General features: G+C 35.1%; 1 protein-coding gene across 1 annotated transcript in view; it reads right to left on the reverse strand.

Moving 5' to 3' along the window:
* Positions 1–10,152: 10,152 nt before the first annotated feature.
* LOC138700071 (very long-chain-fatty-acid--CoA ligase bubblegum-like) overlaps positions 10,153–23,933 on the reverse strand; it is a 174,316-nt gene continuing 160,535 nt past the window's right edge. The window contains exons 11-17 of the mRNA XM_069826383.1: positions 22,116–22,250; positions 21,885–22,034; positions 21,410–21,550; positions 18,698–18,832; positions 14,138–14,258; positions 11,954–12,041; positions 10,153–10,416 (exon numbers count right to left, since the gene is read on the reverse strand). Of these exons, the coding sequence (XP_069682484.1) occupies positions 11,962–12,041; positions 14,138–14,258; positions 18,698–18,832; positions 21,410–21,550; positions 21,885–22,034; positions 22,116–22,250 (762 nt within the window). The 3' untranslated portion in view covers positions 10,153–10,416; positions 11,954–11,961. The remainder of the gene's footprint in view (positions 10,417–11,953; positions 12,042–14,137; positions 14,259–18,697; positions 18,833–21,409; positions 21,551–21,884; positions 22,035–22,115; positions 22,251–23,933) is intronic.

Raw genomic sequence — 23,933 nt, forward strand, 5'->3', positions numbered from 1 at the left:
AATGAATACCGGTACTGTATCAGTAGACCTATACATTTTACAAACAGCCAGCAATGTTACTGCTTGGTTATGCTAGGTTTGAGCGAGCGATACTGGCTGTTTACATGTATAACAGGTTTCCAGCACATGCCTGCCTAGTGATTATTATTATTATTATTATTATTATTATTATTATTATTATTATTATTATTATTATTATTATCTTTGGAAGGAAGTACTAGATCTTTTAAGTACGAAAGTACAATAGAATGCATTTTATGGCTTTTTCAATATTCTAAGTTTTAAATACAAAATGTTGACCCAAAATGGCATATAACTCTGTCTACAAAAATTGCTATTGTTGTCATGAAATTTTCGCTAATTTGTTTTGATAAAATGTTGTTGTTGTTTTCTAATGCCAGGCGTTTGACAATAAAGTCATTTGACCTCGTGCACTCCAATATTTTTCAAAGATATAATCATGACCAGCCAATGAAGCACAGATTTTGAGATGTTCCGAATCCATTTCTTGGTTTGATTTGCACAATGGGCAGTTAGGGGACTGATATATTCCAATTCTATGCAGGTGTTTAGCCAAACAATCATGGCCTGTTGCCAATCTAAATGCAGCTACAGACGATTTTCGTGGTAAATCGGGAATTAACTGTGGATTTTGATGCAGAGAGTTCCATTTTTTCCCTTCGGATTGTGTTATCAAATTTTGTTTGTTGAAGGCTAAGTATGTAGATTTAATAAATCTCTTCACAGAGTAATACGTAGATTTAGTAACAGGTCTGTAAGTAGCATGCTGCTCTTCTTTGCTAAAGCATCCGCATTCTCGATGGTATCCATTGGAATACAATTCTTTTATTGAGTGATATTAATTGAGAGAGCATTTTAGTTATTTCTGCTGTTTGAGATGAAGGTGTGTGTTTAGAGACGATTGATAGAATAGCTGCTTTGGAGTCTGACAATATAACTGCATTTTTAAATTTATTGATGTGGCATAGAAGATTCCTGAAACATTCACTTATTGCAATGATTTCACCATCAAAACTTGTTGTTCCATATCCAAGTGATCTATAAAGTGAGAAGAGACAGCACGTAACACCTGCACCGGCACCTTGTTCTCTGGAGATCAAGGATCCGTCAGTGTATAAATTACCTAATATTACAGTAGCGTGCAAATTAATCTGAACACGACATATTTTTACATTTTCTGTCATTGTTGGCCTCACAGCTGCTCATACCGCTTTAATTGACATCTGTAGTACGTACAATTCCATTGTTGAAGGTCTGTCGTTATTATTTTTTTTATAATATGTGACATTTTGCCTGTCGTTTTGTACTTATAAGCATTTCAGTTGTGTTGAAGACTTAATACTGCAATCCTGTGTACATTCTGTCGTCTTCACAAATGGATACAACTCCACAAAAACAGTCTAAAATTATAACATTAGCAGAGCATTCTTCTATGACACAGAGGCAAATTGCTGCAGAATGTCACATCGGTTTGGCTACTGTTAATTCGATCATAAAACGATACAGGGAGAGTGGATCCGTCACACCCCAGAAAAAAGGAAACTGTGGCCGGAAAAGGAAGACTTCACCTGCAGATGATCGTTTAATTGTCACGAAAAGTAAATTAAATCCTAGACTAACTGCTGTCGACTTAACCCGCGAGTTAATGGCTACCACTGGGGCGAATATTCACGTCACAACAGTGCGGCGTAGGCTTTTGGAAGCTGGACGAAGGGCTCGTAAGCCTATTAAGAAGCAACTGCTAACCCCTGTTATGTGCAAAAAAACGCTTAATGTGGGCAAAATTACATCAACACTGGACAGTGAATGACTGGAAGAATGTACTTTTTTCCGATGAGTCTCATTTCGAGGTCCACGGCCACCGTGTTTCTTACGTACGGAAAGGATCCGAAAAAGTAACAGCAGCTCATCTCCAACAAACACCCAAATACCCCCCTAAAGTAATGTTTTGGGGTTGTTTTACACATGAAGGGCCTGGAGCATTAATACCTATCAAGGGAATGATGAATTCTGACAAATATATTCACTTATTGGAAACCAGAATCGTACCCCAACTGCAAAAATCATTTCCGGATGGCAGAGGTGTGTTCCAACAAAACCTGGCACCATGCCATACGTCTCGAAAAACTACAGAATTCTTCAACAAGAAGAATATTCAGGTACTCCCCTGGCCAGGCAACTCACTCGACATCAACCCCATTGAGAACTTGTGGTCAATTTGCAAAAGAAGAATGCAAAAAATGGATTGTTCTACAAAGGAGAAGATGATTTCTGCCCTCATTGGTGTATGGTTTCGCGATGAAGAAATGAAGAATATTTGTGGAAAATTAGTGGAATCCATGCCAAATCGTCTCAGAGCTGTTATTAGGAACAAGGGAGGCCGCATAGATTACTGAGGTATGTCTTAGATCCTTTTTTTTATCCCGTTTGAGTGTTTTTGCATAAGTAATTACGTTGTTCGGATTAATTTGCACGCTACTGTAATTGTCTCTAAAGACAATTGTTTCAGTATTTCAGTGTTTACTTCTGATTTCAGTATTTCTTCTGTTAAATTTAGATTATATTCTATATTTAATAGAGTTAAAGGGTTTGGTTTAATTTGTAAGTTTTCTTTTAAATTCGGGATATTGATTTTCTGTTTTAATTCTTGAACAATGGATATGAAACTTTTTTGAGTTTTCAATCTACAGAGAGGACTGTATGAATGCCAATTGTTTCCTGGTAATCTGATAAGTTTTTCATATTGATATTGATAAAATGTTCAAACAATTCAATACAGAAAAAATAAGTAGCCTACATATATAACAAGCACACACTATCAACTGGCGTTAACTAACTGAATTTACAGGTACATTCATACATTGGACAAGTCAACAATGGAGCAAAATAAATAACGATAGTCAAATAATGTATTCTTCATTAGATTTTAGCGTTGATTATGACAGTTACGAATGAAACAATATTAATTTTAAAATTATATTTGCGTTGCAGAAATGTTGAGAAATAATGCTGACTTATATATTCTTCGATTTTGCTAACTCAGTCAACACCTGACTAGTGATTTGTACTGTTTGGATTCCTTGCGTGCATAGGCAGAGGTAGAACGATTTCTCTGTGAGACACCATAGGACGATAAAATAAGCTAATTCATTCATAAATACATATTCTTATCATGAGCATACAAATGCGTCCACAAGCATAAAAAAACAACTACATCTGTTTTCTAATGGGGGGAAAGGGCCTGAAGTCTTGCACCGCATTCTGAGGCTTATTGTGCTTACTACTTCAGTTCTATGAATATTTGTTCCTGAACGACCGTGCTCTTGTATGGATACAACATACTGCACTATGAACTTAATTCGGGCTATAGTAATAATAACAATGGCACTTTAATAAGTGATGGCGAAATGAGGCCAATGTCTGATGCCAGAAGTTATCCAGTAATTGTTTCAATTAGTTGGGTGAAAGTCTCGAAAAAAAAAAAAACCCAATCAGGTAACTTGTCCCAATCGAGATTTGAACCCAAGCTCCTTGTTCCACAGTCAGACATGCTAACCGTCCATGCAGCAGTGGACAATACATAACAGTGCTGTCATAGGAGCCATACGACATATGGGAATCTACAATAATTTTTTAATGAATGATATGGGGAAGAGAAAATATTTCCCATACCGAGCCTTATGGTGTATGCATACTTAAGTTTTGTGCACGGAAATCTGTACTGATCTTAGATCACTTCTTGCTGTTCCTAATATCTTCTTTGATATTCATAAACATAAATGGTCCATCTCTACAGTGGTGAAATCCAAAACCACATATCGTTGTTGTTTCTGCAATAACTCCTATGTGACATATTTATCGATTTTCAGATTTTTGCTCTATTAAATAACTTAAATAGTTATACAGAAAATAATAAAATCTCCTATAATTATGTAATTATATTTTTTTCTTTCGAAAATGTAAGAATTCACAGTCTTTTATGTACTATTGCCATAGAATGAATAAATGTGTTTTTCTTCTTAATGAACAATAATTTTATATTTTGCACACAAGAGTTATTGCAGGAACAACGACGATATAAAAGAATAGTTAAAAAATACCAAATTGCTGCAGATACACGCTCCAAGATTCATCAAGACAAGTGTGCATCTAGTGTAAGAGCATCATAGGATCTTTATTTTGCAAATAAAAGTGGTAAGTCTTAAGGTAGAACAATTTCTTTATTCTTCTTTAACATGAAGACATCCATTAAATGACGGTCGGAGGGATACAGAGAGAAGAGTAAAATACATTTCAAGGGCAAAGTGGAGGCTGGGGCGTATGGTCAAGAAAAAAATTACCATGACAGTACTATGCATAAATACATAAACACAATGAAAAAATAAATATTCATTATGTCCTCTGAAACATATACATTGCTTAGCTAAGTACGGCAAAATGTCAGTTATCAGATAAATATTGTCGATAATTTTTAACAAGATCGTAAGATCCTTGTGTCAATTAGAGAGCTATACCATCACGGATTCTGTAGGATGCTTCATATTTGTCAACTTCGCCATTTCTTATCACTTATTTCATCACTAGTTGTAAGTTGAATGGCAATAATGGCAAATGGACCAACACTTACACTATTATTCATAGTATTGGCAGGTTCTTCGTTATTAGGCCTATTAATACATTTACTTCCATTTTCTTCTATAAGTACTTTTAAAAAAGGAAGAGGTATCTCCCGAACTCACTGTCACATGGAGTGAACTGAATTAACTCTCTCCAGAAAATGTTCTAGGCTTCTCTCAATTCTTCCTTACCCATACTATAAAAAGTTGAATTGCGTAATTAATACCTATACTTAGAAATATTATCATCTGACTGAGGCTGTGGCTGGTATGTACAACTGCTATCAGACAGTACATCTCACTTGATGTGTTGGAGGAAAAACAATCGTTTGTACAGTAGAGACGTGAGCCATTTGCCAAAGTGTTTCCACTCAATAAAACAACAATGTAGTTATCCTACTTCAAGACTCTTTCAGGATGAACTGAAGAATTATGCACAGGTTTACGCTGTTTAATAGTGATGGCACTTATATTATTACTTATCCTCTCTGTAGTCCGCTTGCCTGCCTTTACCTGTCTGACAGTGCCATTCTAATATGCAAAATAATTTTCTTACATTCTTTCTATATCTTGCATCATATTGTAGATATAACATGCATAAATACACACAAAAAATTTCATCACAGAATGTTGAATAGTTTTTGAGTAACGCGGGAAATGCTTCATCACTGCACAGTGAACTGAATTTGGGGGGGGGAGTAAATAATTTTTTTTTTAATCGTAAAAATATACTTTCATATAGCAGAAGGACAGTGTTTTACACATACTAATTTTCATTATTGTACAAGATACAGTAATGGAAAAAAAAAAGATGTTGAATATTTCTAAAATTTTACTGCTCTAACCCCTTAATGGTGTCACTTATGAGATTCAAACCTGTCTTCAGACAGTTGACTAAATAGGCCTGAATGTTGATTTTCAAATTAATTTACAGAATTATGCCTTCTTCATACATAATGCTAGAGAGAAAGTAGCCTATATCACTCTGACCTGGGGAGTATTGCCCCCCCCCTCCGCCCCCTTATCTCCGCCTATGCTTGCATACATTTACTTGTTGACCTAATTTAGGTTCTATTTGATAAGGGGCCACTTTTTACTCTTTTCCAAAATTTCGGCCATTTGTATTTTTAGGGTCGCATTTTTAAAAATCATTCTCACTTTTTGTAATAGCCTATCTTCCCACCAGTGGCGTATACTGGTTAAAGGGTTTGGGCTACCACTGACCCTATTATTACACAAAATATATTTTAAAATCCCTATAATAAAATTCCTTACATATTTATGTGAATTCCAGACGTCTTGATTAGGACGAAAATACGTTAATGACTTCGTCCTTGAAATTACAGTTGGGCCACTTGCAAAGTTTCTGTAGAAATGACTTTTCAATTGACATCAGTGCCAAGCCGGATAAACGTTCTTGTGTATGAGTTGATCTACAGTAGGATTTTATTCTCTTCAACGCAGAAAATGTTCTTTCTACCGATGCTGACGTAGCTGGTATTGTCACAATTAATGTTGCCAATTTAAGGACTTCAAGAATAACTTGGTTCAGCTGGTTTTCATATATGGCAGATAATACTTCATGGATAGGTTTGTTCGAAAAATCAAAGACTTCTGCTGAATATATTAAACTTAATTCATTTTTCAAACGTACTTGATCAAAGTGACTGTTATAGGACTGAAATAATTTGTTTAGTGCCTCATTCGGGAAGTTTTCTCTATAAGCAGGAAATTTTTGAGAATCTAGAAGATGTGTGAACTGAAGCTTTCCATAATCAGAAAATCTGTCAGTAATTTCCATGTGCATACGATCTAGTATGCTGTAGTACAGCTGCCTGTATTTCAATTCATCATCTCCTTTTCTTCGCTTTAATGGTGGTTCCATTGTATTGGCTGAAGAATTTTCATTTTCCATATTACTCCATATGGACGGAAACCCACTACGTCTGAACTCGGATATAGTATTTTTTTTTTAACTTTGATACCTCTTGCAAGTAGTATGCTATGTCTAGACATTTTGTCTGAAGAATATTGTAGAGCACATCTGTATGTGCGAACACTCTAGCATAGACTTCAAGAAGAAATATATTCTGAAACTGTGTGAAAAAATTCAAATATCCTTGAGCCTGCACATTTACAGCATCATCCCAGTTTTCTTCAGAGTCATTACAAATGATATTTTTAAAGAAAGCAGTCCGTTTTTCTCTGTATTCCTTTACTGTATTTACAAGCCGAGATGTAAAATTCAATCTAGTTGGTGCTACTTTTGGGGGTTTCTTGTTCATAAATTCCTTGAGTTTTCTGATCTTTTAGGAGATGATGAGAAAAATGCAGCTAAACCCGACAGTGTTTTGAAAAAAATGCGGCATTCTGGAATGGATGAAGTAGTTTGTTGCAAAACTAAATTGAGAACATGGCTGTAACAATGGACAAATAGTGCTTGAGGATACTTTTCTTGAACTTTTGTTTTTAAGCCATTAATATTTCCCGCCATAACTGAAGCACCATCGTATGTCTGTGCAATTAACTTATTGCCGACATTGTATTCTGCTATAACACCTTCCACATGCTGAAACAAAGCAGCAGCAGTTTTGTCCGAACTGACATTTGTGAATCCTATAAACCGTTCTTGAACATTGGCAGTACTGTCGACGTATCTTAAAACAGTGGACAATTGACTCTGATTAGAGCAGTCACTTGTTTCATCAACAACAATGGCCACAAAAGGTTTTATGTTCTTTATCATAACCCCACTTATAGCAAATATTAAGTCATTCTGAATTGCGGGAGAAGTACCACGAAATACTGTTGAACTCTCAAGATGATTGGCCAGTAAATGGTCAAATTCACTTAAGGAACTTAAATATTCAATACAATTTCCTATATTGTCTGATTCCACACTCTCGTTATGACCCCGAAAAGCCAATTCTTGTTTTCCTAGAAAGCAGACTGCGTTAATAAGATGCAATAAAATCTCCCGATTTTTTTTTTTTCACAAGAGCATTGTATTGGTTGATGTGTAGAGCTTTTTGCTTATCTAGCTGTAAATCAATTCTTGTCTTCCCAAAGTTTGCAAAGTTCATGCCACTACAAATATGAGCTTTTGATTTGTCGTATTCTAGGACTGCCGTTCGAAGGGAGTTCATATTAGAAAACCCCTCTTTTGACCACACATTAGTTTCGCGGCTAAATAACAAACATGGCCAGCAAAATAGTTTAGACAGTTTAGAACTACCACACAACCAATTCCACTTACCATATGATGTTGAAGTGAAATGGCGTGTGTACTCTCGCTGTTTTTCTTTTACGTCCATGGACAAATTTAACTCAGGAGTTGGTCTTTCCATTTTCACAATTTCAACTTTCTCGTTGTTATGTACTACGGTTAAAAGGCACTTTTAATAAACCTTCTATTACACAGTCATTTTCAACACAAACCTCTCCAGAAACTTGTTCTGCCATATTTTTCACAATATCACTTAATTGGGAAATTAAAAACTTAATAATTCACAATTAATATAACTCTTAGACACTCGAACAAATCACAGATTTAAAATAATGCACTGCAAGAACACAATCACATTCATGAGCTAGCGTACTAAGCGTATTGCTGCTTCGTGCCTGCGAAGAAACCGATCACAAGAGCGGGAACTCACCCGTCTACACTGCACGATGGAAACAGAAGGGAGCGGGGGGGACGGGCAGTTGTGCGAAGGACAGCGTACGCGGTACGGTCACAGGCTACCTCACGTAGCAAGCGGTTTCTCCAGCGATGCCGCCTTGACAACTTGTTTCTTTTCGAGAGCAGAGAGCGCATATAAATCTAACAATTACTTTAATTTTAATTACTATGGTAAAACTAATAATACAAAATTATTACATTATGTTATATTATAAACTTTTTCTTTTGTAATTTCCTTGGACTACCGCCGGTAGCCCCGGTAGTCCGCAAAATACGCCCCTGCTTCACACACAAGTATTCCAAAATGTTAACAACTGTGTCCAAAACGCTAACACTGTTAAATCCCATAGATTTCACCTGAATGGGTAATTAATCCATTGATGGCATATGTGATAGATGGAGTGCGCATATTGGAAATATCACCTTTTCAGAAACCTTCTGTCTGCTTTTACAGTCGAGTCATCCTCTTTTGCAGATTTAGATGTACTAATGCATCTCGCGCACTTATATGTGGAGTTGCCTTCCTCCATATAAAGATCTTATTCTGCATCTCCGATGTTGATGCAATCAAGATGGAGTCACACATTCAGCTGTAGGCCAAAGAGGCTATGTTCTTGCTTGGCAGCATAAAGTAGGCCTACACTCAGCAAGTTCGAATACACGCACAGGCACTGTAATAATCAGCAGAGCTAAGTCTGCTTATCATGACAGTCAGCACTTTGTGTACTTATAGCATTTCCGACTTTCAGGTACAGTACATATGTTTGATCCTTGAACTGTCCAAGCCCCGGACAGGTGATAACTCTGTTAGTAAGGGACCTCAACTTGGAACTGAGTGGATAAGATAGAAGGACTAGAAACAATTTTTGCAGTATTATAAAATTTGAACCGAAAGGTGACAGAACAAATATTAAAAAAAAAAAAAAAATTTTTAACTTGACGACAAATTCATATGTTACATAAAGATGACGACAGAAAAAGGTGCAAGGAGAAACTCCCTTCGTAGTCTTTGCAACAGAAGATGATTTATCACTATCCCTGAGAAAGAATTACAGTACAATAATGAAAAAACAAATAATTAGTCATATGATTATGTCTCGTGACCAGAACATAGCAAAAAATGTAAATATAAAAATTGGAAATTTATCCTTTGAAGAGGTGGAAAAATTCAAATACTTTGGAGTAACATTAACAAATAGTATAAATGATACTCGAGAGGAAATTAAACCAGAATATGGGATATGCCTACTATTATTCGGTAGAGAAGCTTTTGTCATCTGATCTGCTTTCAAAACAACTGAAAGTTGGAATTTATAAAACAGTTATATTACCAGTTTTTCAGTATGGTTGTGAAACTTGGATTCTCACTTTGAGAGAGAAACAGAGGTTAAGAGTGTTAGAAAATAAGGTGCCTAGGAAAATATTTGTGGCTAAGAGGGAAGAAGTTACAGGAGAATTGAGAAAGTTACACAACGTAGAACTGCATGCATTGTATTCTTCACCTGACATAATTAGGAACATTAAATCCAGACGTTTGAGATGAGCAAAGCATGTAGCACATATGCGTGAATCCAGAAATGCGAATAGAGTGTTAGTTGGAAGACATGAGGGGGGAAAAAGACCTTTGGGAAGGCCGAGACGTAAATAGGAGGATAATATTAAAATGGATTTAAGGGAGGTGGGATATGATGATGGAGACTGGATTAATCTTGCTCAGGATAGGGACCGACGGTGGGCTTATGTGAGGGCGGCAATGAACCTCCAGGTTGTCTAAAAGCTAAGTGTATTTATAAATTACACAGACTAAAGTAAGTAAGTAAATATGAAAAATCCTTATTTTCACATGTTTATTTATAGGGTTAGTTGAATGGACATAGATTCACGAACATCAAGACACTTGGTAGAATGTACATTATCAAATTTGAGACATTATAACTTAAACACATTCGTAATGTGATTTATAATATTAGAGTTTTGATATGGTACAATACACCTTCCTTAATTTGCTTTAAGTACAATCACAGTCTATTTACTTATGTTTTTGTTGATAGGCATGTTGAACATAGCTAGCTGCCTCTTCTTTGTGCAATGCATACCCTGAGAAAGAAATAGATTGCACATTCTAAGATGTATAATGTTTGTAGGCACTTATAAGTAAAGAATTTATAATATTAATACATATCGTTAAAGTGATGTTTAAAACAATATTCTTGTGTGGGCTTTCCTCAAATTTCATTTGTACGTTTAAGTCTATTTATAATAAAATTAATACATAACGCCCATAAACTACCACATTTGAGACAAAAAGGCCACTCTTCTATAAAACTCTTAGTCGTAATGGATTAAAGAGATTACAAATAAAGACAAAATAATTGAAAAAAAAAAGTGATGTAAATATGGAAATGTTAGTAATTATATCACAGTACGACTATTACACATAATCGTAATTAAAGTGGCTGGCACACTAAACTGGTGTTTTTTACTTATATTTCTGCCATTGTGAAGTATATAATTACTTTAGTATACAGACTTAAAATTAGTTTGAGCAATATGAAATATAAAAATATATTCTTCAGAACTTAATAAGAATCCTGCAATTGTTTTCTTAAATTTCTTTTCCACATATTTTAAAATATTCGTATCATTACTGGAGTATACAAAGCTGTTCTTTTCCTTGATATAATAACAATTGTTATACATCTTGATTACACAACTTTTAACACTGTATCACTAAGAGATAAAAAATATATAACATAATATATTACTTTTATCCCTTAAAAATTGTTCTTAAAATTGTGATCCACAAGTTTTAAGTAACTTCCACGAGGCCAATAAATTTCAAATAATCACTCTAAATCGATAATGTTTCACATCACTTCTATGTACTGCTACACTATGTATATATCTATTATAAAACAATTACTTCTCCACAACCGTTCACCATATTCATGGAACTTGTACATATAAATATAATTAAGTGTCAATTTAACAGTAACAGAACATTCATAGAAGTACGGTATTTCAATCACATGTAAAAATTAAATCTCTCGTCTTTGAGTAGGTTTGTGTATAATTCTGACATAATTACACACATATTCAGTCACAATGGAAATGAGATACCGGTACTGCAAAATTGAAACTCTCCTGTCACTTATTCAGAAAATATTATTTTACAAAAATTTGATTTTCTTTGTCTTATAATTATGCACACTTTCCTCTAAATTCGAGAATGTATAATAGTGGTATTTACCAGTACCATCGAAAAGGTAATGGAATGACTTCCATTGTATTTTAACAAAGAAGTCTATTGCCATTTTAATACAAAAAGTGTAGGCTATAGGTCCTACAAGAATAAAACAGAATATACAATAACAATAAAAAATAAGATTTTCTGAATTGTAGTACCGGTAGGAATTCTGTAGCATGCTGCTACACTTGGAAGAACTGAATTAAGTACCTAATATGATAAAAATATATACATCAGCAGTCTAGTTCTCGTCTGTAGATAGCACCATTAATTACCATAGTTCACCAATTTTGAGCACAGACTTGAATTTATAATGCCATTGTTCGAAAGCACTATTATAGCAATCTGCTATCGTATTGATGGGTGATGGGAATGTAGGTTTATTACCATCTGCGTTATGTTTCCTGGTAGAACCTATCAATGGTATCTGCATATTTCTTCACTACAACATTGCGCTTCAGCTTCATTGTTGGTCCTGATAACAAAGACATACCAACATTATGTATAACTGAACATCATAATTATGAAACAACAGGAAATATTAAAACTGTCTTACATGGATATGCATTAGGTTCTATTTCTTTTACACATGTCTTCTAAATAGGGAGTGCTTATATTTTTATTAGATATATTGTTATTTACTAAAATTGCTACTGGTATGCATTATTTCTGTAGTGAGCAATGTAAGATATAAAATTTTATTTCTTAAGGGGTTAGGTACAGCTTACAGCAGTAAAATTTTTCCTCCATTACTGTATCTTGTACAATAATGAAAATTATATGTGCAAAACACTGTCCTGCTATATGATAAAAATATTTTTACCATAAAAAACAATTTTATATATATATATTTTTTTCAAAATAAAAAATGATGGCAGTTCACTGTGCAGTGATGAAGTATTTCCCTCATAACTCACAAACTATCCAACATTCTGTCATGAAATTTTTTGTGTGTATTTATGCATGTCATGTCTATAATATAATGCAAGATCACTTCTCTACCTTTGATAGATTGTCTGATAAAAAATAAATTCATTTTAAAAAATGATCAAATATCAGTATTTTCTTCTAACACTAAATAAAAAAAAAAACATTATTTATTAAGGAGTGTAGTTGAAAGAGCATGATATTGTAAACATGAGTTTCAGCAATAAAATAAAAGAGAAAAAAACATGAAAAAGTTAATAAGTTTATGAGTTATGAGGGAAACGCTTCATTACTGCACAGTGAACTGCCACCGTTTTGAATTTCGAATATATATATATATATATATATATATATATATATATATATATATATATATAAATAATTTTTTTTTTAAATCGTAAAAAATATTTTTATCATATAGCAGAAGGACAGTGGAACAAGATACAGTACTGGAGGAAAAAAATATTGAATATTTCCGAAAGTTTTACTGCTGTAAGCTGTACCTAACCCCTTAAGTGTTAATAGAGCGTCAGTAGGAGGTTAAAAAATGGCCAACTTAGATTTACTAATGAACAGACTTTAAAAATTACATATCGAATTTGTCATGTGTCATGACACAGGCCTACAGTTAACATGATTCTCTCTCAGAAAGTTTCCTTAAAATAGTAAATTAAACTCACTTTTTGAAATTTATTATAACCTTGGACCAATGGTGGGCTTATGTGAGGGCGGCAATGAACCTCCAGGTTCCTTAAAAGCCAGTAAGTAAGTAAATACTATAAAGTCTTAATTATAGTCACAGTCTAGTTGAAATATATACAGAAGAGTTTTACAATATAGCCTACTAGCACAACATAAAGTTTTAGTATCAATACTTAATACAGCACAGAAGTATTCATGAAGCATTGTTGAACGTCATGAATTCACCTACAGAATAGAAGGTGTGAGAAATTAGGTACCAGTAGGCCTACTTATTTAACTTGGCCCTAAATAATCTTATGTTTTGAGTTTCATTTTTTATATTCATAGGGAGACTATTGAAATTTTTTACTGCCATGAATTTCGTAAATTCCGTGAAGTTCTCACTTTAAATATTAATATGTGATGTGGTTAAAAGATACATACCTTTACCGCTGAAATTTTAAATGCTTTAGTCTACCCTGGATACACTGAAATAATTTTTTTTAGAAATGTCACTTACACCCCTTTGCTTCTAACCGCCTCAATTGCTCTATGCAAGACGACTATCATGCTAATACCACGTGAACATATTTGAGGTGGGGTAAATGAGTTTCATTTGATCGTGCTTCGTACTCAACTTTGAGGGATCATAAAAAAAAAAAAAAACAAAATATTTTTTTATATGCAATAGAGAAAATGAAAGCTGGTTTCTATATACCGGTAATTAAATTTGACAGTGAGTAATTTCATTTCTGCGTGTCTTGTAAATGGCTGATAATAAATTAGGCTACACATAAGAACATAATAGACAATATGACAAGGAACTGAATTTTTGCGAAATGCGTAAATGATATAATGGGAAAGTACTGGAATTTGATCTTCATGACACAGATTTTTACGGAGGATAAGAAGCAAACCTATAATAAGTAGCCTACAGTATGAAGTATGGTACTCAAGACTTACCTATTTCACCAGTTGGAATCGAGAAATCATGTGAAAGGATCTGGAACTTCTGTACTCGTTGTGCATTCGAAACTGCCTTGGCATTTGCTCGATCAATACCCTTCTGTATTGCTTCCAAAACCTGAAATTAATTTATTGGTTTTAAAATATCAATATTTTTAATCTTGTGCAAAAAAAAAAAGTTTATACATGTCTGCATGCCTGTCAATAGATGTTTTCACAATATGGCATTTAGAAGACGATCATCATACTTCTACTTTTATTGACAAACTGGTAAACTCTACCAGATACGAGGTATTCTAGAATAATATTGCAAAACTAAGGGGTTATATTACACTTAAATTACAGGACGAGTCATTTGCGCAACTAAAATTTCACCAACAGCATCAGGTTTCTGCTCAATTACAACTAGCATTTTAACAAATTAATGGAATATGGCTGTAACGAAAGAAATACTTACTAAATATATTATTTATCGATTTCATTTTAATTTCTGTCATCATTAAACCCCCTTAAGTCACTTAACACAGCATGATTTGTTGAAAGAAGTTCGTTGATATTTTGACATTTTATTTGAAATCTCTTACAACAATGGTCCTTAATGAGCTACTGCTCTACCAAAGACAGTAGACACAAGTGAATAATGTGGCTGTAACCACTGCTTTATATACAGAGTAATTCAAAAGGAAAGGTCAACCAGCAAGGAAATGTATCAAAGAGATATGTTTAGAGCAGAAAAGTTCTTAGTCGTTTTTGTGCACCTGCAACCATTTCACAATCATAACAGGTCAAACATTTAATTCAATATTAAGGTGATTTACTTGCTTATGGTCGTAATAATAATAATAATAATAATAATAATAATAATAATAATAATAATAATAATAATAATAATAATAAAATAAATAAATAAATAATACAACAACAATAACACTCAGTACCTTTCATTGGAGGAAATGCTCAAAATGTCCTCTTGCATGCAAGCATGTCTGGACGAATTCTCTAATGACATCCCGTTTTGTTGTCTGATGTCTGCTGCAGCTGCATCAATTCGTTGCATCAGAACATCTGTATGTAACCTCTGTAGCATACACCTTTTCTTTCATATAGCCCCGCGAAAAGAAGTCCAGATGCATTAAATCAAGAACTGTGCCAACCAAGACATAGGATCTCCTTTCCCTATCCATCGACCTGGATAGTGTTCAACTACCGACGAACAGGGAGTGTGAAGTGCTGGTGTGTCATTCAGCTGATACTACATTATACTGTACTGAAGCATATTGAGAGAGCAATGTGTGCAGTGTTTCCTGAAGGAAATGGAGATGTACACATCCTATTCATATATGAACCAATTAAACAGTTACCAACTATTTCAGCGCAGAGTTAAAGCTAAATTGGTGCTGAAATGAAGACGATCGTGTAGCACAAGGATTGTTATCTGCATATATATATATATATATACAAAGTATGTGGTTCATATGAGGTGCATTCAAGTTCTAAGGTCTCCGATTTTTTTTTCTCAGGACTGGAGCAGATAGAAACATGTGGTTTGCCTTAAAAGTCGCAGGCACTCTTTGTGAATGTGTGACAGAGATGACAGCAGCGTACAGTGAGAAGCAATTCTGATACTTAAAATGGCGACGTTCTCGTTACAGAAGCAGTGTGTAATCGTTTTCTCCATTTGAGTGAAATTCATTGTTAGTTGAGTGAGACATGTGGGTGCGGCAGTTCAAAGTAGGACAAGTGTCGTGTGACAATGACCCAAAAGAATGTTGGTCTCGCACCAGCCAGTTTGACAACATGATTGCGCGAGTGAAGAAACTTGTTCTGGAGGTTCGCTGGTTCACTGTAGAAGATATCGCCTCAAAAATTGGCATTTCCGTGGGATCTGTGTACACAATCCTAATTGAAGACCTGAAAACATAACGCAAGAGTTTCTTCGAGGAAACAACTTTGAAGTGGTTGCTCATGCTCGCTATTCACCTGACCTGGATCCTAGCAATTTTTGGCTTTTTTCCAACAATGAAGTCACTCTTCGCGGTTGTACATTCTCCAATCGCGCCGCTACTGCATCAACGATTTTCCAGTGGTCAAAACAGACCCCAAAAGAAGCATTCGCAGTGGCCATAGCATCACGACGTTGACATTGTGAAAAATGGCTTCGTCTGCATGGAGATTACGTTGAGAAGTAAGAAGTTTCAAATTTTTTGGGCAAGTAGTTTGTCAGAAAAAAAAAATAGGAGACCTTAGAACTTGAACACACCTTGTAATAACATTTCACGTAAATTTCGCCTCAACAGTCAGTAAAACTTTGTTTAGAAAATATGCATCATCAATAATTCTCCGTAAGAGCCATCGACAAAATTCCTGATGGCATCCACGGTCTTTTGGTGTGAGCTTTTGTACAGGATGTACTGTATATTGAAGGGATGTAGGTAGTCCTTAATCATGCAGTACACACCATGTGGCAGCTCTATGCAACGTGCAATTCGTCGAGTACTAATTGAAGGCTCTGCATGCATAGGCTCATGAACTTCAACCATCCACTGCACATTTCCTCTAGGATGATGATAATGATGTAGTTGCAGTACACCTGTCTCTCCCAGCCTTTGGTGTATGGCTTCAAACACGCGTTGTCTAAGATGTCATCGCTGTGGAAATTGTATAATTGTATTCTCTCTCAGTTTCTGTAGTATTACCATCACAGAATCCGTAAACATAATGCATGTCACGATACTCTTTGTTATTAAACATTTCGATCCAATCTTTTAAGCTACTATGTTGAAATTGAACTACAGTTCGTAGAGCATTGACAACCTCCAACCTCGCAAACATGGACAAGCACTCATGCTAATGATTCTTCCTGAAGGCTCTGACCATTAGTTGTACCCTTCCACTGGGAACAGTGACGTAACAGATGATGCTACATTAGCATACACTAATCAAACAGAGACAAAATGAAAAGGTACATTTTCTGCTGTTGAATAGTGTGCACATCGATGAGAAAGTACCCAGTGGCCATGGTCTTCTGGTCATGCTTGCGTAGAAGAGGAGGATATTTTTAGCATTTACTCCAGTAAAAGATACTGGCTACCGAGTGAGGGTAATTATTATTATTATTATTATTATTATTATTATTACTAACATAAGCAAGTTGTTGTTTAGTCAACTGTCCGAAGACGGATTAAACTTCATAAGTGACATCAATAAGGCATCACTCATAAGGCAACTCAGTTAGGAGATAATGCATACATCACTGACTATATTAATTCCTGGCTTAGAATATGTTGTCATGTAAACAAAAGCACGTGTATGAGTAAAATGTCTTTGGCTAATGGAATCTTACAATTTTTGTGCTACTTAGCATAGGCGAAAATGTAGTTCGCTACGTATTTTGCAGAATCAATCTATTACTTCAATACAACCAGGATGCAAATTAAGATTTGTGATGAGAGGAGGATAGAATCCTAGATAGAGAATACCATACATAAAATTATTATTATCCTCATTCGATACAGCTCAACGCTTGGTCGCACTGAATTGCTTGTCTTGCATCTTGATAATAATAATAATAATAATAATAATAATAATAATAATAATAATAATAATAATAATAATAATAATATCCATCAGCAGGCTTAAGATAAGATCTGTAATTCCTAAGTTATTGATTGTTGTCAGCTTGCCGGTGATGATAACACATCAATATTATTTTATTTTCTTACTTTATACTGTACTCTATAAAGTATATCGTAATAAAACAATTACATTTTGTGAGGGGGGATAGAAGTTATCCCTGGCAGGGATGTTAATATGAATATATGAGAGGGGGATAACTTCCCAACAGGGGAGGAAATCCCTCCATCTCCCTCCCCCATTAATTCGCACCCTGAATACAATAAGTCATTTTATAAACCAATTTGAAACATTGTTTAATTATATAATTACGCAAACATGCCATAAATTCATAATTATTTAACATATTGTAATTATGCCATGTAGCGCACACACAGAAAATGTTATGAAATGAAGGTTGAAGAGCGGAAATTTAAATTTCAGTTTTGCAAGGTGGCTGCTCACATAGAATATGTTAAGCATCGGAAAGACAAACCGTTGAGAAGTGGCGAAAGCAAATTGTTCTGAATGTGTTCAGTAAATTCTGTGAAAAGTATCTAACATGAAATATTCAGGATACAGTGAATCTGACGGATTAGTTTACTGGTGTTTGTGGTGAAAGTTATCCGGGCTAATAGGCCATACTAGCGATGTTACGACCAGACGTTTTTTCGTCTACAGCTGCAGTAGACATCATCAGTGGCGAGGCAGGGACAACTGGCATATCATGAATACATTCTTAAAAATGTATTTTCTTCGTCCGGGTTTCAGGGTGTAAACTTCTGATTTAATGGCAAATATCAACACTTGACAACCAATAATAGTAACAGATTAATTCGAATAACTCATGTACTCAATGGTCGTTGGCCACAGAAAATGTCATACAAAACTCAGAAACAGAGATTTTTTACTAAAATAAGATCAGTTGTATAGTAACTGTGTTACCTTTTCGTTAGGTCCATTAGGTCCATTCAAAACGTCTGTCACTGAATTAGCTTCACAGCCAACCTCTTTGCACCACTGCTTCGTTGCGGGTGTCAATTCATCTAGAGGCTCACCAGTTTCCAAGTTCATTTCAGTCTGTTAAATGCAAGAGATTTACATATTAAAACAATATAATGAAACGTTAAAACTTGTTAAACTAATAACTTTTAATTATGTACTGTGTTAATAATTGAAAAACCCCTGGTCACATATAACAGATTGATCAGCCTAATGCGCTTTCGAGCCAACAGCTTCTATAAATTTCACTATGCTGCCATCTATAGTCCCGTCGCTCTTATTTCCGGCAGCCAATCATGTTACAGGTAGGCTACATTTAAACGTGTGCGTCTTGTCATTTGCTGCTGATGATGTAATGCACTTTCTAAGGATCGATAAATAATATAATCGCCCGCCATTTTGGCTCTTTCGTTCGTGTTCGCAGAAAACATATGATGACGTTATTTGCCACTCAATTATTTGCTCAATTGCAGTGGGTTTGATTTATTATCATAGGAGCTACTACATGATAATGTTTAATGGTGCAGCAAATAGATTCCTCATCTGGTAGCTCGGCAACGAAAAAATAGCGAACGATACTACCTAGAGCTTTCACTTCCGAAGACCTAAGCAAAGAGGAAGAGTCACGCCGGAAATAACAGCGACATGACTACAGTAACTGCAAAAGAAGTCACAGGACATGTAGCACGTATGGGCGAATCCCGAAATGCATATAGAGTGTTAGTTGGACAGCCGGAGGGAAAAAGACCTTTGGGGAGGCCGAGACGTAGATGGGAAGATAAAATTAAAATGGATTTGAGGGAAGTGGGATATGATAGAGACTGGATTAATCTTGCTCAGGATAGGGACCAATGGGGGCTTATGTGAGGGCGACAATGAACCTCTGCGTTCGTTAGAAGCCTGTAAGTAATAGTTTGCAGCAGTACTTCCACCAAGCGGTCATTATAAAAAAAATTGATTTTCGACAGTGGAGATCCTGGTGGTTATTCTCTTTTATATGTTGCCATTTCATAACATGGGAATGGTCAATCAGATATATATATATATATATATATATATATATATATATATATATATTGTGGCAACCATGCTGGAATGTTCTCGCTGTCGTCGAACACGCGTCCGGCAGGAGAGGCGAGGTCGGCGGTTGCTATGAGCAGCAAAGGAAGTTGAGCACGCATCTAGCGCATGGGCATGTGCGGTGTGGTACGAAGAAAAGGGGACGCAAAGAAGCTGCAGGTGCTTCGCTGTGCGAGGTGAAGGGGGGGATGAAACCTCCCAAACAGAATCGTCCAGGAAGAAGCAGCGAGAACAGAAGTCTGTAGAAGCAGAAATTTCGAGCATCGTAGTTTCTGGAAAGTGTGATTTAACTAATAAAAAGCGAGCAGCCTTCAGAGAGAGCGAGTTGTTGTTAGTATTGGACAGCGAGTTCAGCAGCACCCAGGAGTCTAGGGTTCGACACGCGAGTGAACTTAAGCAGCGTCCAGGCAGAAGCAACGCAGTTGGAAGTCTTGAATTCGAGTGCAGTGGACTGTCTCCAGAAGTCCTGAGTTCGAAGTTCAGTGGACTGTCTCTGTAAGTCTTGGGTTCGATATACTGTGAACTTGAGTGAATGAGCTAGAAGAACTACCTAAGGCAAACGAACTGTGAACTGAGAACCGACAGTTCTGTGTTGTAAATAGTGCTTTGTGAACATTAGTTGAGATTAGGAGTACATTGTTGTTCTCAATAATCCAAGTGAATTGTCATTTCGTCTGTGGAGTGCAATAACGAATACTGTGTTGATGTGTGGAGTGAAATTCCCATTGTTGATGGGAGTGTTTAAATTCAGAAATATAGAAAGCCATTATTATTGTAAATAAAAGCAACATTATTGTGTTGAATTAAAAGTTACAATATATATATATATATATATGGATTGAAACTTACCGAGGTGCTATACCTTTGTAACTAGTTTCGGCTTGATGTTCGCCATTCTCAGTCTAGTTAAACAAGTTTTAAACGTTTTATCATATTTTATATAAGTATTAAAAGTGTTGTGTATCAAAAACAGAAACTAAAACAATAGTTTGGACACATTTTGAAAGGTACAAATATTGTATATAGTGATAGACTAAAGGGTAGAAGTCTGTTTTCATAATTTCGACAGTAGAAAGTTGTGAGTATTCCAACCTCGGAAAAGAACCTCGGTATTTGTTTAACAGGAGATTCATTCTCGTTTCAGATCCGTTCTCTCTTACTCTGTTTACAGTTTAAGTTGCCAATAACCTACTACAGCCAGAGTATATGTATTACAGCGCTGGCTCACAAGGCTGGGCACTTCACCATTATGCAATGTAATAGTAATAGATAATGTGAAGTGATGACAGAAAACAGGAGTACTCCGAGAAAATTTGTTCCAGAAATCGTCTTTATTAATCACAATTTCCACTTGATTTAAAGTCGGATCTCCAGCATGAAAATAAATTTGATTAAGCCATTTGATTAACAGGATGCAAATATTGCCATATTTAAAGGTTTGCATATAACATTACTGTGAATTTACGAATGAGGTGAGCAGATTAATATTAATCGTCCCTATATTAAACAGGAATACACATATTTACTGAGCAATATACGGTAATAGAAAATGTAATTTAAGTATGGTACTGGTACCTTTAGTGTCAGAAGAATTGAAAGAAACTTTCTCTTGTCTCCGATGAGCATTGCATTGCTGATACAAGGTAACTGAGCTTTCACTTCCTCTTCAATTAAGATGGGCGCAATATTCTCACCTCCAGCTGTGATGATAAGTTCCTGTAAGAACAATTAAAACAATAAAAATAATAAAACACACATAATAACATGGAATTAGTACAGAGTAGAATGATTTACTTGATATCAAGTTCGAAAACAGACTAATTGTATGCAATACTTTTCTGTACTGTAACTCATGTAGGCCAATTATTTCGAATGATCTATCCATTTCCACAATTAAGAGACAAAAATCAATTTTATACAACACTTCGAATACGGTAGTGATTGAATTATAATTATTATAAATATTTCTTCAGTAAGTTATATAATAAAGATTATGATACTACACTATATTTCTGATATAGGCCTACAATGGGAACATTTTTTCCATTACCTTTATTCTTCCCGTGATATAGAGGAAATCATCTTCATCAATTTTTCCAATATCTCCGGTATGTAACCAACCCTCCTCATCTAATGCCTCAGCAGTTTTTTCTGGATCATCCAAATAACCCATGAAAATATGTCGTCCAGCAAGACAAACCTAGAATTATAACTACCATCATTATCAGAAATTACAAATAACTACACCTCTTTGTCCTCTCTATGTGAAATTGTGCCTTACCTCTCCCTGCTGTTCTTCATCAGGATTTATTATTTTTGAATAAGCCCCTGGTCTGTTTCTTCCTGTAGATTCAAACCTGAAGTGCTTTTCATTACAGAGTACGTGACCTCCTGTTGTTTCTGACAGTCCAAATGCCTAGAAGAGTGAATTATGATTTTTAATAAAAACTATATGAAAATATAAAGTTGTATGTGTGTGTGCGCACACGCATGTGTGTGTGTGTGTATCCATGTCTTCTCGCAAAAAATCAGATTTCTTTATGTATGATTCATTTGAGTGATTAGAGCTATAAATAATATTTTACAAGACTTTAAAAAAAATTTACTCGACTTTTATGATTTATTACAGATTGAGACACACTACCTGTGGAGTAACGGTTGGTTAACAGAATGTTAGTCCATTACGTTTTCGTCCATTCGTAATTTGGTCCTAACTTTACGTTTGTCCAGTTATATGTTTCTCCTACATCAAATTTTGTCCACAAATCTTTCTTGCATGTCATTTTACTATTATGTGAAATTTCGTCCTATATATATTTTGTCCCTACTTGATTTAGTCCAAATTTATTTACTTGAAATTTTCGTTTCCTTCTTTAATTTCCATCTTCGGGGTTCTGCGGGTTGCTGTCTAATTTCATTACAGGTTGACCGATTCTCACATCACCAATATATCCTAGTTCGATTCTTACTATAAGAGTGGTGTTGATAATATTAGTAACCGTCTTTTATAATCAGTGGTTTGTTCTTTTTTGAAGTAATTACTTTGGGATCCATACCTGACAATTTATGTAAAACTAACGTATGCATTTCCCTAGCAACACCTGTCCATTTTTGAGTTCTCCATTATTTGGTATTATATTGTTGGCATCTGTTTAAAATGTGCTTCTAGTACCTGAATATCCAAAATCAATCACAATTTGACAATATGTATACTGGACTAAAAAATTTCTGGACGAAATTTACTCTTGGACGAAAATGCTATGGACTTATTCCACTGGACTTAAATTTGTTGGTATTAGAAATTTGGACGAAATGTTGTATTGGACGAAAATGTTTGGACAAACATTCATGAAAGCTAACGGTTAGCGTGTCTGACTGCATAACCAGGTGGCCCGGGTTCGAATCCCGGTCGGGGCAAATTACCTGGTTGAGGTTTTTGATTTTCTCCTCAACCCAATACGAGCAAATGCTGGTTAACTTTCAATGCTGGACTCTGGACTCATTTTACCGGCATTATCACCTTCATTTCATTCAAACACTAAGTAACCTGAGGTGTTGATACAGTGTCGTAAAATAACCCCATTAAAAAAGCATCTCACAAGCATACTGGGTACGTCTACCAAGTCAAATGTTGGAGGTGAATAGGGATATGATCAATATGATGCAGTGGAAGCAAGCCGAAATAAACCAAGGTTGGATATGATTTAATGTATAATAAAATATAATTAAATAGAAAACACAAACAAGTATAAACATAATATATAATAATGTAATAGTAATAATTAGGCAAACTATGATTGAGGAAACTGAATATAAATAACAAAACGTGATAAAGGCCTATCTGCACAGAACTTTTCTGAAAGTACATTTAACTGTGCCACATACAATACAAAATCTACTACTGGCTTGTGATCAAGAGAAGATATATAACCCTGTTCCCAATCCGGAACATTGGAAGTGACCAACTCAATTCTCCCTTCCGAGTAGTACCAGTATCCCCCTTGCTGTCTAACTTCCAAGTAGTGTAATTTAAAATTTAGCTATCCAAGAAGACTCTGTTACCTATGTACTTGTGCTGCTACGACGTAATGGATATGAA

Source organism: Periplaneta americana, chromosome 5 (genome assembly GCF_040183065.1).
Source record: "Periplaneta americana isolate PAMFEO1 chromosome 5, P.americana_PAMFEO1_priV1, whole genome shotgun sequence".
Taxonomy (NCBI): Eukaryota; Metazoa; Arthropoda; class Insecta; order Blattodea; family Blattidae; genus Periplaneta; species Periplaneta americana.